The 18,411-nt window shown below is 39.7% G+C and overlaps 1 protein-coding gene across 1 annotated transcript in view; it reads left to right on the top strand.

Moving 5' to 3' along the window:
• The window catches only part of dok6 (docking protein 6), a 142,385-nt gene that overhangs the window by 98,005 nt on the left and 25,969 nt on the right, over positions 1–18,411 (top strand). The window contains exons 3-4 of the mRNA XM_057824457.1: positions 1,099–1,213; positions 13,315–13,434. Of these exons, the coding sequence (XP_057680440.1) occupies positions 1,099–1,213; positions 13,315–13,434 (235 nt within the window). The remainder of the gene's footprint in view (positions 1–1,098; positions 1,214–13,314; positions 13,435–18,411) is intronic.

Genomic DNA, 18,411 nt, shown 5'->3' with positions numbered 1-18,411 from the left:
TTGTTCTAAAAGGACTATCTGCAGTGGTATCCATTCTTCTAGTCACACCAGCTCAGTGCTTTTTTACAAAATCCTTAATAAATACTGCTGTTACTATTGCAAAAAGCAATTACAAGAGCAACACAAATACATTCTGTATTTTGCGTAGTGTACCTGAACGCACCGCGGGGCTGACGGCAGAGTGAGAGAGTGCAGTTGACTTTCTCTTTTCATGTCTTGTTGTTGCTATCAGTTGGCGACACGTGTTTTGTTACACAAGTTCTGAATTTAAATGATTAAAAACCTGACGAAGCTGGGGATCTCTTTTGCGATGGTACCAGAATAATAATTGTCACCTTAACGTATAAAGACTGGCGAACAGACATCGTCGGAGTATTGTCAAGCAGTTCATGGACGTGCACCCCACGCTTATATTTTTTCATCATTCCATCTTCATTTCAATGGTAAGCCTCACCTTTTTTTCTTTTCTCATCACCTGCTTTAACATTCTTGGAACTCGTGTCATGTTGATTTCTCTCACAAGAAAATCCGCTGTGCGTCAGTCTTGCGGGAAAACAATGAAATTGCGTCGCTGTCATGATTCGTGGTATTTCGAGCATTTCGTCGGATGTAGAAACGAATGGCGTGTCAAATTTTGCGTCGGTTGTTGAAAAGATCGTGTGTCGAAGCGATCGTATGTCGAGGTACCACTGTATTCACGTATTATTATATTACACTCCACTACATTTATTGACCTGAGTAGAGGAGCAAAGAGGGTGAGAGGGTGAGAGGGGAGAGACCTCTACTGGAAAGGTGAGTAGGAGAGTAATGATTAGAAAGTGGAGAAAGCCAAGAAGATTATATATAGCATACACACACATATATACACTTTATATATGTTTTGTGCTTATACGCTACATTCACTTCCATCCTGTGCATTTCCTGGGGGCAAAGCCCCCCCCTTCTTAAAAGCTAGTGACGCCCCTGTATGTTTATATGCAAAACTCTAAACTACTGCATTTTCAGCAGAGCGGCACGAGAGGGTCAATTAAGCCTCATTGCCACTGTTGACCGCGTTCAAGCGAGTTAATGTGCCGCTTCCAATTCTGTCCTCCTTAGATCACTGAGCTCCATAATATCAAGAACATTAGCAGGATGCCGAGAGACGCCAAGAAGCACGCGGTGGCCATCATCTTCTGTGACGACACGTCCAAGACTTTTGCATGTGATTCAGGTGAGCGCACTTTTTCGTTGCAAAACTTGATGCCTTCTGTAGTTGTTCTTGGGCAACTATTGGGTGGCTAGGTGCCCTAGGCGAACGTGTAGCTAGGCTTACATACGGTAAGTGTGGGCAGTTCCTCCCAGCCTCATATGTGCCAAAAACTAGCAAATATATATTTTTATACGAGAACCCACCACGATAAGTGAAAAACCGCTAAGTAGCGCCCCTCCCGCCCAAAAAAATATACAATAAAATTGGGGGGCGTTTTGTTTGTTTTTGTGTGTTTAATGTATTTATTCAGATTTAGCATTGGAAAGATAAATATAAGACATGTCTTTTCACTTTTTCCCCCAAAGTATTAAAAAAAACCTTTTATGTATATGTATATTTTAGATAAATGTTTTTTCAGCACTTCATATATCATATTAATAAGTTTTAAATAGGGTGTCAAACAATTAAAATTTTTAATCGAGTTAATTACAGCTTAAACATTAATTAATCGTAATTAATCGCAATTAATCGCAATTCAAACCATCTATAAAATATGCCATATTTTTCTGTAAATTATTGTTGGAATGGAAAGATAAGACACAAGATGGATATATCCATTCAACATAAGGTACATAAGTACTGTATTTCTTTATTATTACAATAAATCAACAAGATGGCATTACCATTATTAACATTCTGTTAAAGCGATCCATGGATAGAAAGACTTGTAGTTCTTAAAAGATAACTGTTAGTACAAGTTATAGAAATTTTATATTAAAACCCCTCTTCATGTTTTCGTTTTAATAAAATGTGTAAAATTTTCAATCAAAAAATAAACTAGTAGCCCGCCATTGTTGATGTCAATATTTACTTACACAATGCTCATGGTTGCTGAATCCTATAAAATCAGTCGCACCCAAGCGCCAGCAGAGGGAGCCAAAACTCCGAAAAACACAAGTACACACTTCACTGTGCTGTCAGTGTAATCTCTTTGAGCAGGGTATTTGTGCGTTAATTGCGTCAAATATTTTAACATGATTAATTTAAAAAATTAACGCCCGTTAATGCGATAATTTTGACAGCCCTAGTTTTAAACATTTCACTTTCCCACTGAATCATTTTTAAACAAGAGCAAAGTATAACAATGCTTGTCTTTATCAAATGCTTCATTGCGTGAGTCCACTCAAATCAAATCTCCTCACACAAAGAGTTGCCACAGCAACTGTTTAACAAGTTAAATGATGATTGACGCATGCGGCGCTTTGATGGTTAGGCTTCCAGGGATCTGTGGCAAGATCAAAAAGAAGACCTATCAATCATTGTTAAATTTAGGGAGAGTGAGACTACGCGATCAGCTCATCTGTATTTTTTTTTTTTTTTTTTTTTTAATTGAAAAAAAATCCGTGATGGACTGAGGGCATGAAGTTTGAAGCGCGAAGTAGTGAGGGATCACTGTATAGGATTAAATGTACTTGATATGTTAGACATTTTTTTGGGAAGCGTCGCATGAAAATTTCTTTTCAGGGTAATTTTTTTCCCCCAAAGCAATTTGGCACCCCCGCCTCTAGATGGGGCCCAAGGCAACCGCCTACCTCTCCTATGCCCAGGGCCGGTGTTCTGTCGATTTGCGATTCTTCGTCGAAGTAATTGATAGCAGCTTAATGTTGAGCAAATCTACGTTCAACGCCGTTACCGTTACTGAGGATATAAATGCGTGTGTTACTTTGAGTTACTACGTTGGTTGAATGATGAGAGAAAAGTCTGCGAGACACGGAGAGAGACGAGCGGGAGTGGGAAAGAGGGAGTTGTGACACCGTTGCAAATGTGATGCTAGGCTAGGTGGCTCCAATAATACCTGACTGTAGCTGGCAGCCTACAAACTACGCCCACATGATGCTACGGTAGATATCACCAGAGTCGTAGCAAGGGTCCCCGGGGGCCCCAGGCAACAAGCAACATGGGCCCTTCGAGCGTGTGCAAGTAAGGGGGACAGTTGGACTTGGAGCAATAGCATATTTAATAAAAGTATAATAATGCCTCGGTCTTATAGAGCGCTTTTTTGGACACTCAAAGTGCCCGGCTTCTACATTAGGACATAAAACTACAATAACATAGTACACTCACCGCTGTCTTGCTTCCTTTTTCCCCTCTTCTGCTTTTTTTTTTCCTTTTGTCGCTTCCAGAAGGATAACTTCTCTTCATTTTGGATATACGCCAATTTAAAAAAAAAAAGCCAAATCGCCGCTCACTCTGACTCTGAGTCACGTGAGGGGGGTGTAAAGCGAGTGAAGGGGCCCCTTCAGGGAACTCAGACACATGGCTTTCACTGGCACTGTCACACTTGTCGCTGCGACAGTGCAGTAAAGCTGCGTGTGCTAAATCTGTTGGCCCTCTGGGGGCCCCCCTGCCGGCTGGGGGCCCTAGGCAATTGCCTGGTTTGCCTAATGGGACGCTACGCCTCTGGATATCACATGTTTATGAACTAGATGCAAAATGATACGCTTGCCGGCGTTGGTAAACAGCCACCATCTTAAAGCAGTACACTTCTCAGAAAGGCTCTGTGGTAGAGAACCTTCCTAGCGAACCTCATTAACTTTTAATCTAAAATACTCCTAAATCGGCAAAATTTTGACTTGAATCTGTCTGTAAATGTTGAAGTAGTTTTAAAACTTTCACATGTCGGAAGTAGACAGAAGGGAACTAATGCAATAACGGGAGTAATTTTAACAACTTTAACGGTTGATTCAAAACATTAAATGACTTCCAAACATAGCAAAGGTTACTATCTAGTTATCGAGCTATCCTGTGTCTAGTTAAGTTTATGGTAAAAAATTGGGCTAGAGCGGCTGTCCCAAAAACCATTTGAACCTCACTTAGTATGTGGCTTATGTTTTTTTTTTTTTTTTGAATTGAAAAAAAAAAACATGAAAAGTAAAACCAGTTACTTTGCCAAGTAACTAATTACTCTTACATTCAGGTAACTGAGTTACTAACTCAATTACTTTTTGGGAGAAGTAATTTTGTACTGTAATTAATTACTTTTTAAAACTAAGATTAACAACACTGCATAGAGATATATTATTATATTAATTATTTAGATACTCCCGCTATAATGTCAATATTCTACCTTGAACAATAAACAATATTAAAATACAGGCTACCCACATGTTTACTGCTTATCAGACAACAGTAACGTCGTAACGCTATTATTTCGCAATATCATCAATATTCTATTGTAGTCTTTCTTGCATATACGTAATTGCTTACAGAGTTTTGGTCAAAGGCACTATAAAATGGAGGGGCGTGGTTGTCGTGCGCATGCTCAGTAGCGCTTTGGATATCAATTCGGCCGGGATACTCATTTGTCAGAACACCGGCCTCAATCTTGGGTTTTTGACTAGTGACTGTGAATAACCTCCTTTCAGAAATGCACGGATGTCCATGACAGAAAATAATTGAGAAGCACTGGATTAAACTAACAAATGGTTTGCACAGCTCCATGTACAAAAAACATACAGTGGGGCAAATAAGTATCTAGTCAACCACTAATTGTGCAAGTTCTCCTACTTGAAAATATTAGAGAGGCCTGTAATTGTCAACATGGGTAAACCTCAACCATGAGAGACAGAATGTGAAAAAAAAAAACCCAGAAAATCACATTGTTTGATTTTTAAAGAATTTATTTGCAAATCATGGTGAAAAATAAGTATTTGGTCCAGAGGTTGCGCTAGACTTTTTCGTTGTCTGTCATTTTGACTGACAGGGTCATAAAAATCCGGTTATAATCTATTTTTACCCGTCACTTAAATTTTTAAAATGATGATAATGACATTGTGGTGACCCTTTGTTTGGCAGAATTCACCTTCCGTACTTGTGTGTTCATTTGGCCGAGCGCGTTACCGGCTACGACACAGTCACGTGACAGAGACACTTAAGAGCCGCGCGCGTTCCGACTTGAATAGAGAGTTCACAGAGAGCAGCAGAGCTACAGCGGCTGGACACAGCAATTCGAGTTAACAAGACTCTTAACATTGCATACCGCTTCAACATATTCAATAGTATTTAGTTTTCATTCATTTTAAATTAATATTCTGTCCGAACAAGCTTAACAGAGAATCCACACCGTGCCATCATCACACATCAAGCAGATGAGATTACATATGGAACAATGAAATTAACAGTTCACCTGCTGTGGCCTGAACGCAGTCTCACACTTTCCTCCTGGTGCGCATGGACTTGAATTGCATGCCCGCTTGTGCAGTCCCTTTTTTTCACCTCTTTTATCAACACCATCGTCGTTTTGGGGCTTTTTGAAGAAACTTCGGACACTCAGTTGCCTTGACATTTTTCAGATTAAGGCCAACGACGTCATGCATCAAGAGAGACAATAGGTAATTAATATGCTCACTCGCCACCCTGTGGTCTGGGGTGTGAATTGCAACCTGTCAAAATGACAGATGGACTTCAGTTTTTTCCGTCACCGTTTTAAAAAATCGGTCAACGACGGAAAATATTCGGTTAACGCGACCCCTGATTTGGTCAAACCCAAAAGTTCATCTCAATACTTTGTTATGTACCCTTTGTTGGCAATAATGGAGGCCAAACGTTTTCTGTAACTCTTCACAAGCTTTTCACACACTGTTGCTGGTATTTTGGCCCATTCCTCCATGCAGATCTACTCTAGAGCAGTGATGTTTTGGGGCTGTTGTGGGCAACATGGACTTTCAACTTCCTCCTCACCCCGTGGCGTCAAAATGATAACAAAAACGGTGAGCAAAAATCCCAGAACCACACGGGGGGGACCTAGTGAATGACCTACAGAGAGCTGGGACCACAGTAACAAAGGCTACTATCAGTAATACAATGCGCAGTCAGGGACTCAAATCCTGCACTGCCAGACGTGTCCCCTGCTGAAGAAAGTACACGTCCAGGCCCGTCTGCGGTTCGCTAGAGAGCATTTGGATGATCCAGAAGAGGACTGGGAGAATGTGTTATGGTCAGATGAAACCAAAATTGACTTTTTTGGTAGAAACACAGGTTCTCGTGTTTGGAGGAAAAAGAATACTGAATTGCACCATACCCACTGTGAAGCATGGGGGTGGAAACATCATGCTTTGAGGCTGTTTTTCTGCAAAGGGACCAGGACGACTGATCCGTGTAAAGGAAAGAATGAATGAGGCCATGTATCGAGAAATTTTGAGGGAAAATCTCGTTCCGTCAGCAAGGACATTGAAGATGAGACGTGGCTGGGTATTTCAGCATGACAATGATCACAAACACACAGCCAGGGACACAAAGGAGTGGCTTCATAAGAAGCATGTCAGGGTCCTGGAGTGGCCTAGTCAGTCTCCAGATCTCAACCCCATAGAAAATCTGTGGAGGGACTTGAAAGTCCGTGTTGCCCAGTGACACCCCAAAACATCACTGCTCTAGAGTAGATCTGCATGGAGGAATGGGCCAAAATACCAGCAAAAGTGTGTGAAAAGCTTGTAAAGAGTTACTGAAAACGTTTGGCCTCCGTTATATCCAACAAAGGGTACATAATAAAGTATTGAGATGAACTTTTGGTATTGACCAAATACTTATTTTCCACCATGATTTGCAAATAAATTCTTTAAAAATCAAACAATGTGATTTTCTGTTTTTTTTCTCCACATTCTGTCTCTCATGGTTGAGGTTTACCCATGTTGACATTTGCAGGCCTCTCTAATATTTTCAAGTGGGAGAACTTGCACAATTAGTGGTTAACTAAATACTTATTTGCCCCACTGTAGATAACATCACAGAAGCACCCACAAACGCACCTTGTCACCTTGTCCAAATACATCATCGAGACACACATAATTATTTACATATTTGCAAAAATTCCCTAACATTGCTTGATATCTTAAGTGAATAGAGGTCTAACCACCGTTCAACAGTTTCTAATACATATGACCTTGTGCCTGATTTTCAGCTGCACAGGCACTCTGCATGTCTGAAAGCGGCCAAAATAGTCTGGTGTCCATTCTCCCTGCTACAATAAATGACCTTTTCTTCATACACTTCCAAAATATTCTCTCTCTCTGCAAGATTTGTTTTTCTGAATTCACCACCCACTGTATTTTTCTCATGCATAAGCCTCTGTTTGTTTAGCTCCTTTTCCACTCGGGCCTTAAAAGTGCAGGAGGCACTTACAGGCCACGGTAACTCTGAAAGAGAGTGTGAATCAGGGGAGGCATTAAGTAGCTGCCTCCTGTGTGTAAATGTAGTTGCGCTCTCTGATGTCTGTGAATGAAGCGCTTCAGGCACCGACAGGCCATCCGCTCACCCCGCTAAGCTGTGCGGATACGTCCCGCTGGAAAGGCGTAATGCGAGAGAGTGCTGCATGAATGAAATTCAAGATACTGCCGCTGATACGCACAATGTACTTTAATGAAAAGACACCGACTGCTTTGCTGCTGTACGTCCTATGTGTAGACGTACACATCGCAGACCATGGTTACGCATCCGAGGAACCCACAGGGATTTGGAGTTAAGTAGCTTGGCAAAGATAAACAACTCTTGCTTTTGCCTCATTTCATACATCGTTGGCTCCCACCAAAAGCTCAAAAAAGACAATTGGACGCCTTATCCAAGGAAATGATCTCTTCCGATTCATGAGAAAGCAAAATTGTTATTCACAAACTGATTTATAAACAGATTCATAATGCATGAATTAATGGATTTTACCCTTTTGCAGTTACACATTTCGATCTTTGATGGAATCGTAATCAGTAAATCAATCAGGTTTTGGAGCTTGGAGACTCAATATTTTTCCAAATACTGTAGTAGTATTGTTTTTCAAGATGATGCGAAGGATTGCACTTTGTATTTTGTTGTTGCTTTGAAAATGCGTTTCATAATTAACAAGCGCAAGACAGTATTGCATTTTTATTGAGTGTGGGTAATAACTTATTGATTGTCCAATTGATGATGCATGAGTTGGGGGCTGCAGGCATGTACGCGTGCTCATGCTAATCTTGACCATGGAGGAAAAGCTACTGACGAGAGGTGCAACAATTAATCAACAACTAATCAATTAGCAAATGAATGGACAACTATTTTGATAACCGATTAATCGTTTAGGACTTTCTTCAAGTTAAACTTTATTATAAATTATAACATATATATATATACATACACACATACAATTACAGCTTAAAAAATAATTATAAAATAAAATTGGGGGGCGTTTTGTTTGTTTTTGTGTGTTTAATGTATTTATTCAGATTTAGCATTGGAAAGATAAATATAAGACATGTCTTTTCACTTTTTCCCCCAAAGTATTAAAAAAAACCTTTTATGTATATGTATATTTTAGATAAATGGTTTTTAAGCACTTCATATATCATATTTATAAGTTTTAAATAGGGGTGTCAAACGATTAAAATTTTTAATCGAGTTAATTACAGCTTAAAAATTAATTAATCGTAATTAATCGCAATTAATCGCAATTCAAACCATCTCTAAAATATGCCATGTTTTTCTGTAAATTATTGTTGGAATGGAAAGATAAGACACACGACGGATATATACATACAACATACTGTACATAAGTACTGTATTTGTTTATTGTAACAATAAATCCACAAATGGCATTAACATTCTTTCTGTTAAAGTGATCCATGGATAGAAAGACTTGTAGTTCTTAAACGATAAATGTTATAGTTACAAGTTATAGTAATTTTATATTAAAACCCCTCTTCATGTTTTCGTTTTAATAAAATTTGTAAAAATTTCAATCAAAAGTAGAGTTAATACAATAAAAATAGAGTGACCAAAGTCTAAGTTTTACGTGTATTTTGCATAGCTATTTTGATATGGAATGCCAGTTCATTTTGCATTGTTGTTAAACTATGTCTGAATAGGGCCTCATTACTATAGACTGAAGTGCTTTTCTTTTTGTGAACATTATTTTTTTTTGGAGAGATAGCACAACAAAAATAATATTCCTTTCACTAAACGATACTTACAGTGAGGAGAACAAGTATTTGATACACTGCCAATGGGTGGCAGTGTATCAAATACTTGTTCTCCCTACTGTATGTTTGTTGTGAAGGAGTTGCCAATAAACGGCGCGGTCCAAAGAACGCCTGTGTCCACTCGCCTTTACTGTATAACATATATCTGTACATATCTTACCCAAAATACAACAAGAGACACATAATTGCCACTAAAAGAAAGAAAACTTACCGAAATATGTGTGGAGCACAAATAGCAATCTGTATTGCATTGTGAATACAGCATAAACGTCTCACAACTACTAATTCTCCCACGTTGAGAAGAAATAACATGAGTATGGAACGGCGCTGCCCCCAAGCGGCCGGTGGCATTCTCTTCACTCTTAATGTCCATAAACGGCCTCACTGTAATCTGTTTGAGGCAATATGCGAGATGGTCATTCACCCAAGCGTCAGCAGAGGGCGGCAAAACTCCATAACAACATGTAAGCGTTTCACTGTACTGTCATTTAAATCTGTCTGAGCAGGACATCTGCGTTAATTGCGTCAAATATTTTAACGTGATTAATTTAAAAAATTAATTAACGCCCATTAACGCGATAATTTTGACAGCCCTATAAAAAACTTCTCAGTTGTAAATATTATCTGATTTCTTCATTATATTTTTGTTTTAAAAAAAATCAGCTTTTACTTTGGAAAACAATTCACATTTTTGCCAATTTTCGGACATCTTACTGTCTAAAGTAGTTTCTTAATAAGGCTGCAACAACTATTTGATTAAATCGGTTAATGAATTTGTTGCCAATGAATTTGATCATCCATACAGTTAAAGGAAAAACTCATCCATTTTGTCTTCATTGCTACTTACAACATGCCGAAAACAACTTCAAGGTAAATTGTGAAGGTAATTGAAAGAAGTGACATTTATTAGATTAATCGATTTATTGTTTAATTAATCGTCCGATTGCTTGATTATGAAAATAATCGTTACTTGCAGCCCTACTCCTGACTGTCATTGGAATTATACATATATTTATATTTTCGGACATGATTGACTTTCTTCATTTGAAGGTCTGCGTGATCATCATACACTAAATGTAACTCATAGCGTTAGCATAGCATTCGCATTAGCATTTAGTGTGGCAAATTTTCATTTATTTATTTATTTTTTTTCATACAGTTCGTGGCGTCCAGGTGGGTATCATTATTAGTGCTGCAACGATTAATCGATTAACTTGAGTAATTCGATAAGAAAAAAACTTTAAATCATATTTTGCCGTTTGATTAGAGCAGGGGTCCCGCCGGGCCGCGGACCGCTACCGGTCCGTGGCAAATTTGCTACCGGGCCGCACAAAAATAATATTTTATTAACGACCGCATTCTGGCCGAATTAACTTTGGCCTGTGCCCCTGCTTAACACATCAATATCCCTTTCTACTCTAGATATAATACTACAGTATAGATTAGAATGTCGTCATAGAAATCCATTGATTGGGCTGCAAGCAGTACATCTTGTTTTGTATATATAATATATCTATGTGCGCTTGTCTTCCATAATAACGTGTGACTAGGCCCCGGGCGCAGCACATTTGTTCCCCCACACTAGTGAAAATGGCTGGAAAACGGACGTCTTTGGAGAGATTTTTTAAGGCGAAAAAGGGCACCTGACGAGCCAGAAGATGAGCCTAAAACCTTGAAGACCCACGAACTGCGAAGGAGTGGATTCATGACCCGTTTGTGAATAAACCGAGTGATTCGAGCATGTTTGTGCAACAGGAGGATCAGGTTGTAGAGATCGCAAATGACGGCAACCTTAAACGTACATTTGAGACAATTAAAGCAGTGGCGCCACCAGGGGGTGTCCTATAAATTTGTTGGCCACCCCACTGGCCAACCCACTTATCATCATTAGTAACATCAACTATTACACAATACACCAAAGTACATCAGTAACCGTGTCCTTAAGTCTTTCTGATAGTTTTCCCCTGACCTTTTTACTGCAATAATATAATGAAAACCTGAAATTATGGCTTTTAGATTTGGTGTGCCGCCCCAAGATTTTAAGTGCCCACCCCTATGAAACATTTCTGGAGGCGCCACTAAATTAAAGTAATTCCGGAATATCCTGACAGCGCTACGAGAACACTGAAAACCTTGCTACAATTTCCAACATCGCATCTTTGTGAAGCGGGCTTTTTAATTAATGCTGAACGACAAGACAAAGGCGTTAACGGTGAGAGAGCGGTGTGCAGCTAACATGGCAGGATGGGTCTGAGGAGAACTTTTGTCCATCCACAATCAAACGTAAGTTAATATTCCTTTCTTTAAGAAAGTTTGTAGTGTTTGTTTTGGAATCGCTGCATTCGCGGCCATTTTTAATGTTACGCGCATGTGCAGAACCGCATAGTTGCAGTTTTTGATAGGCTGCAAAATTTGTCAAAACACCGGTCCGTGAAAAAAGACCCAAATCACACCGGTCCGTGGTGCAAAAAAGGTTGGGGACCCCTGAATTAGAGTGACATGGTAATGGTGTGTTTGGAAAGTGTTGCATTTAGTTTTATTGGATGGATAGTCTGCCCTCTAGTGGCAACAGTAAATGTGCCATTACTCGTCTAACATGGCTGAATCCAGCCGCACCATGTTAAGACTAACATAAAGTATGTTTTTGTTTAAGCTTTTATGTTTTTTATGCATTTGTTATTTAGTTTAGGTAGTGTATTTAGCTATTTGTGTAGGAATATGTGGTTAAACTATTTGTTAAGAGCATTTAAGAAAAAAAAAAAAGAAAAAGTTAGCATTTTATAGCATTTAAGCTAGCGGACTTTTGCTATGCAAGGTAGCCAATTGTTCTTTTGTTGTACTTAAATCCTCATTTATTTTTTTGTTTTATATTGTCTGAGGCTAAGCTTAGGTATTTTAATTTATGCTATTTATTGCTTATTGCTATTTATTGCTCTTGTGAAATGAAAGTGCAATTCTGCATATTTTGAAGAAACACTCAGGAATTTTACTTTGTATTTGCATTTAATACTGTTTTGAAAGTGTAATCTTAGCAAGCAAAAAAAAAAGACTAAGACACTTGTTTGTTTTACTTATGCTAAAATTTTTTATGCAACGCATTTAATGTTCGTATTCCGATTACTCGATTATTTGAACTAACTAATTGATAGATTAATCGATTACCTAAATAATCGACTGCTGCAACCCTAGTCACAAGTAATTTATTTTTAAAAATTCCAAGTACAGTGGTACCTCAAGATATAAAATGAATTCGTTCAGGAGTGGGTTTCCTCTTATGATTTTTTTTTCATATAATGCATTGCGTTTTCAATGTAAATCGCCTAATTTTTTCCAAGCTCTACTAAAACACTGCATTTAAATTTGCTGTTATGTCTTCTGATTGACTGTCTTTGTAATATTTTGTCGCCCCCTAGTAGCACTTTCGTTTGTTAGGTTCCAGCTCATTCTACAGATGTTATCACATGACTACTTAAGCTCATAGAAAACACTGAATGCTAAAAGACTAGCCAACCTTAGAGGCCATTGCTTGCTATTTCAACTAGCTTTTTGTGCTAAAAAGTTATGTTCTTCTTTTATTTCATATATATGAGCATTGTGTTTCACATTGTTGTGTGTAAATTACATCTGTTTACATTGTTAGTCAAACGTGGTTACATCATTCCATTGCTGCGAGTGAGAATTATCGATTACAGTATGTATTTTCTTTCGTATGATGAATATTTTTTCGTAATTTGAAGTGAAAGGCTTTGAAAAACTTTCCCTAAAATGCATTTTTCGTGTGCTGAAGTAAGCTCTGTTGTGAAGAATTGCTCAGTAATTGTACTTAAAACAGGACTTAACATGATGTATACATTATGTGAGCTTTTAAGTTAATCAGTGAAAAATAGACTATCATAAAAATCATCTGTGGTAGCTAGCCCTACTTGGGTTTTGAGCCACATATTGTAAATATTTCTCAAGACAAATACATAATTATCTGATCTGATTATCTGCTCTGGTAAACATCCTCAACAGGGATCACAGATTGTATTCCATTATACTCCACGATTCCCAGCCTTAATGCATTGGACGTGAACCTCGGGTTATTATATCGCTGTGCTGTTGTGTGGCCACATGCAGAGCTGGATGCGGAGGAATGGTGCAAGCTGCTGAGTGTGGAGTGCCTGGGCAGCCGTCTCAACGACATCAGCCTGGGCGAACCAGACTTGCTAGCAGCGGGGGTGCAGCGCGAGCAGAACGGTGAGTGCCCAATTAGTCCCAGCTTACACGGACAACCGTTGCGGGTCAGTCTTTTCCCTTCGGCCGACCTGTCATGTCTGAGCCGAGTAAAGCTGCCAGTGTTCAATGAGACCTGGCTAATGAGGACTCTTGATCAATACCTGCCCAGTTTGAGCATTAGTAGATATTAGTTCAACTTCAGAGGTATGTATCGTCGGGAAAACGTGCTTGTATCTGGGTCCACAGGTCACAGACGGCGGTCAGGGCTCTGTTCCAGGCCCTAATGCGAAGTGCTGTGCATCACTGGCCTCCCTCATAATGAAGCTTGTCACAGAGATGGATGAGATTATAGTCCTAAAGCGGTGTGAAATAAATGTGATGCTCACCCACATATGCGGCTCACAGGAAATGGAATGTAGCTCATTCGCTTATGTACTGCAGTTTAGAAAGAAGGAAGGAATCATAAAAAAGTATCCAAACTAAACTATCAGACAATTGCACGAGTCACTAAGATCCAAGTCACAAGTAAGTCCGGAGTCTTACCTCTTGTGGGCAAGTCGAGTCGAGCTGAGTCACAAGGTTGTAAAGACAAGTCGTGCCAAGTCAAAAGATTGTCGAGTCAAGTCATTAGATTGTCGAGTCAAGTTGAGACAAGTCTGGAGGTCATGTCGAGTCGAGCCGAGTCACAAAGTTGTAAAGACGAGTCGTGTCAAGTCATAAGGTTGTCGAGTCATGTTTGGTCGAGTCTATAGGTCATGTCAAGTCTAGTTGAGTCTGGAGGTCATGTAGAGTCGAGCTGAGTCACAAAGTTGTAAAGATGAGTCGTGTCAAGTTAGAAGGTTGTCAAGTCTAGTCGAATCTCGAGGTCATGTCAAGTCTTGTCGAGTCGCAAAGTTGTAAAGACGAGTCGTGTCAAGTCAAAAGATTGTCGAGTCGAGTCATTAGGTTGTCGAGTCAAGTTGAGATGAGTCTGGAGGTCATGTCGAGTCGAGCCGAGTCACAAAGTTGTTAAGACGAGTCGTGTCAAGTCATAAGGTTGTCGAGTCAAGTTTGGTCGAGTCTAGAGGTCATGTCAAGTCTAGTTGAGTCTGGAGGTCATGTAGAGTCGAGCTGAGTCACAAAATTGTAAAGACGAGTCGTGTCAGGTCAAAAGATTGTCGAGACAAGTTGAGACAAGTCTGGAGGTCACGTCGAGTCGAGCCGAGTCACAAAGTTGTAAAGATGAATCGTGTCAAGTTAGAAGGTTGTCAAGTCTAGTCGAATCTCGAGGTCATGTCAAGTCTTGTCGAGTCGCAAAGTTGTAAAGACGAGTCGTGTCAAATCAAAAGATTGTCGAGTTGGGTCATTAGGTTGTCGAGACAAGTTGAGACAAGTCTAGAGGTCATGCCGAGTCGAGTCACAAAGTTTTAAAGACGAGTCATGTCAAGTCATAAGGTTGTCGAGTCAAGTTTAGTCGAGTCTAGAGGTCATGTCAAGTCTAGTCAAGTCTGGAGGTAATGTAGAGTCGAGCCGAGTCACAAAGTTGTAAAGGCGAGTCGTGTGAAGTCACAAGAGTGTCAAGTCTAGTCGGATCTTGAGGTCATCTCGTCTATTTGAGTCAAAAAGTTGTAAAGACGAGTCGTGTCAAGTCAAAAGATTGTCGAGTTGAGTCATTAAGGTTGTCGAGTCAAGTTGAGATGAGTCTGGAGGTCATGTCGAGTCGAGCCGAGTCACAAAGTTGTTTAGACGAGTCATGTCAAGTCATAAGGTTGTCGAGTCAAGTTTGGTCGAGTCTAGAGGTCATGTCAAGTCTAGTTGAGTCTGGAGGTCATGTAGAGTCGAGCCGAGTCACAAAGTTGTAAAGACGAGTTGTGTCAAGTCATAAGGGTGTCAAGTCTGGTCGAATCTTGAGGTCATGTCGTCTATTTGAGTCAAAAAGTTGTAAAGACGAGTCGTGTCAAGTCAAAAGATTGTCGAGTTGAGTCATTAAGGTTGTCGAGTCAAGTTGAGATGAGTCTGGAGGTCATGTCAAGTCGAGCCGAGTCACAAAGTTGTAAAGACGAGTCGTGTCAAGTCATAAGGTTGTCGGGTCAAGTTTGGTCGAGTCTAGAGGTCATGTCAAGTCTAGTTGAGTCGGGAGGTCATGTAGAGTCGAGCCGAGTCACAAAGTTGTAAAGACGAGTCGTGTCAAGTCAAAAGGTTGTCAAGTCTAGTCGAATCTCGAGGTCATGTCAAGTCTAGTTGAGTCGCAAAGTTGTAAAGACGAGTCGTGTCAAGTCATTAGCTTGTCGAGTCAAGTCTCGAGTTCATGTCGAGTCTCGAGGTCATGTCGAGTATTGTCGAGTCTTGAGGTCATGTCAAGTTGAGACGAGTCTCCAGGTCATGTCGAGTCGAGCTGAGTCACAAGGTTGTAAAGTTGAGTCGTGTCATGTCATAAAGTTGTCAAGTTTAGTCGAGTCTCGAGATCATGTCAAGTCTAGTGGAGTCACAAAGTTGTAAAGACGAGTCATGTCAAGTCATAAAGTTGTCAAGCCTAGTCAAGTCTCGAGGTCATGTCCAGTTGAGTCACAAAGTTGTAAAGACGAGTCGTGTCAAGTCACTAGCTTGTCGAGTCAAGTCTACTCAAGTCTCGAGGTCATGTAGAGTTTCGAGGTCATGTCAAGTCGAGAGAGTCTCAAGGTCATGTCGAGTCGAGCTGAGTCACAAGGTTGTAAAGATGAGTCGTGTCAAGTCATTAGCTTGTCGAGTCAAGTCTACTCAAGTCTCGAGGTCATAATAGAGTTTCGAGTTCATGTGAAGTCAATCCGAGTCTCGAGGTCATGTCGAGCCGAGTCTCGAGGTTGTAAAGATGAGTTGTGTCAAGTCAAAAGGTTGTCGAGTGGAGTCAAGTCGAGTCACAGCCCACGCACAAAGCAATCAGGTTTATTTTTGAGGGAAACCTTACTGTCAATGTAAAAAAAAACAATGCTGTATAGTCTGCAGAAAATTTGATGGATTTTTGATTGCCATGATGTTCCATGAGGGCATGGCGAGAGCGGCCAAGGCAATCACTGGCAGGTGGGAACCAATCTACGATCCAATTTTTCCGAGTCAGCTTGTCAAGTCTCAAGTCATTGTCTCATGAGTCAAGTCTCGATTTATTGCCTCACAATTCGAGCCGAGTCTCAAGTCCCGGACCCTCCCAGTTCGAGCGATTCAAGTCCGAGTCTGCGAAAGTTGCGAGTCATCAAATTTGCGACTGGAGTCTGAGTCCCTGTGACCCGAGTCCAATTGTCTGGTAACTACCAGCAACAACCCTGCATTTTCTTCCAAGTTGAAGACTAAATTTATGACTTTTATATTGGTGTAACATTACATTCTGTGAAGTTGTCGTAAGCCTTCTAAGTTTTCACCACCTTGAGTAAGTCAAGAGGCCAGCAAGAGACCATCATTAGATTAGAGTAGCCTAAAAATACACTGAGCTACGACATCACTATTTTCCATCCATGGCAGACACGTGGCTATTTTGGAGTCATTGAGTGTAATTAGTGAGAACCCATTTAGATTATTGAGAAGCCCCCACTGCCTCTGACAGTTAAATGGGGCGGAGGAGGGAGTGGGATATGCATGACACATTCCCAAATCTGGAACGGCTGGAAGGGAATTCATGTAACAATACGTTAATTATAATTGAATAAAGCAAATTTCCAAGCATAAATTATATTATTATTGTTATCATTATTATTACATGTCCGTAGTTCAAATAGGAAGCAATTTAGCTTGGGGAGTGAGATTCTGGCAACACTGCGTCTGCCCAACTTCTGAAAGAAAAGTCTGAAACACTTCAAAATCATTCTGGTGTATGGGTTGCAACTAACGATTATTATTATTTTTTTAATAATCGATTAATCGGACGTTTAATTAAACGATTAATCGGATAAATGTCACTTTTTTCAATTACTGTATTGGCCTGAATATAAGACAGTGTTTTATGCATTGAAATAAAACTAAAAAAGAGGGGGTCGTCTTATATTCGCGGTCGAGACATTATACCCATTCATGACGCTAGATGGCGCCAGATATCATTGAAGCGATGTTCTGTCATGACAGATCTCAGCTACTCTCACGTTTAACCAGTTTGCATTATTTTATTGCAATGTTTTTCCTTATTCAGATTTAAAAAACCGGAAGCCATTCATTTACGAATGTGATTGCACTTTAGTTTAGATATTTAAATGTTCGCATATTAAGATCTGAATGTGGCAAAATAACATGCTTTTTCTCTCAAATTATTGTTATACTGTAATTATTTTCTGAATAAAAATTAATTTGGTGTTCAAAAAGTCTTTTTTTCCAATTTGAGTCTTGAAAAAGAGGGGTTCGTCTTATAATCAGGGCCGTCTTATGTTCAGGCCAATACGGTACCTTCACAATTTAACTTGAAGTTGTTTTGGGCATGTCGTAAGTAACAATGGAGGCAAAAAGGATGACCGTTTTATTCAAAAATAATAATTTATTCCAGTTTCCTGACTTAACTGTAGTCTACAACTACTATTTTAAGTACATAAAACTTGTTTAAGTTTCTAATAAAAGTTCTGTGTATAAAACATAAAAAGAATTTCTTGGAACACAAACAAGACTATAGTCCTGTTAATTCAAATTTTAAAAAGTGCGACTTTTATCCTGTGGGCAAAGCGCTGATATAAATTGTGCTAATGACTCATATATTTTCTTTAAAGGAAACCTCGGACTTAAAGATTTGTAGGCTTCAATAAGCCAAAATTGTTCTCTTTTACTGAAATATGTTATTCGAAACTTATATACCATTGATTTAAAAATCTATAATATTTCGTACATGTTTTGACCTATGGAGGGCGCCAAGTTTTATGCGTGCAGTGCACGCTGGGGGTGATGATACGGTTGGGCTGGACTGGGAGAATAGCTGTGCTAGCTAGCAACCGTAGCTAGTATGACGACTGGCATGATTTTGTCACATTCTGCTGCTGGTCATATTGTTTTGTTACAGAGCTTTGGGATGAG

The sequence above is a fragment of the Corythoichthys intestinalis genome, chromosome 20, assembly GCF_030265065.1.
Source record: "Corythoichthys intestinalis isolate RoL2023-P3 chromosome 20, ASM3026506v1, whole genome shotgun sequence".
Classification (NCBI taxonomy): domain Eukaryota; kingdom Metazoa; phylum Chordata; class Actinopteri; order Syngnathiformes; family Syngnathidae; genus Corythoichthys; species Corythoichthys intestinalis.
Note: the sequence above shows the minus strand (reverse complement) of the source record. Positions and strands in the feature narration are given on the sequence as shown.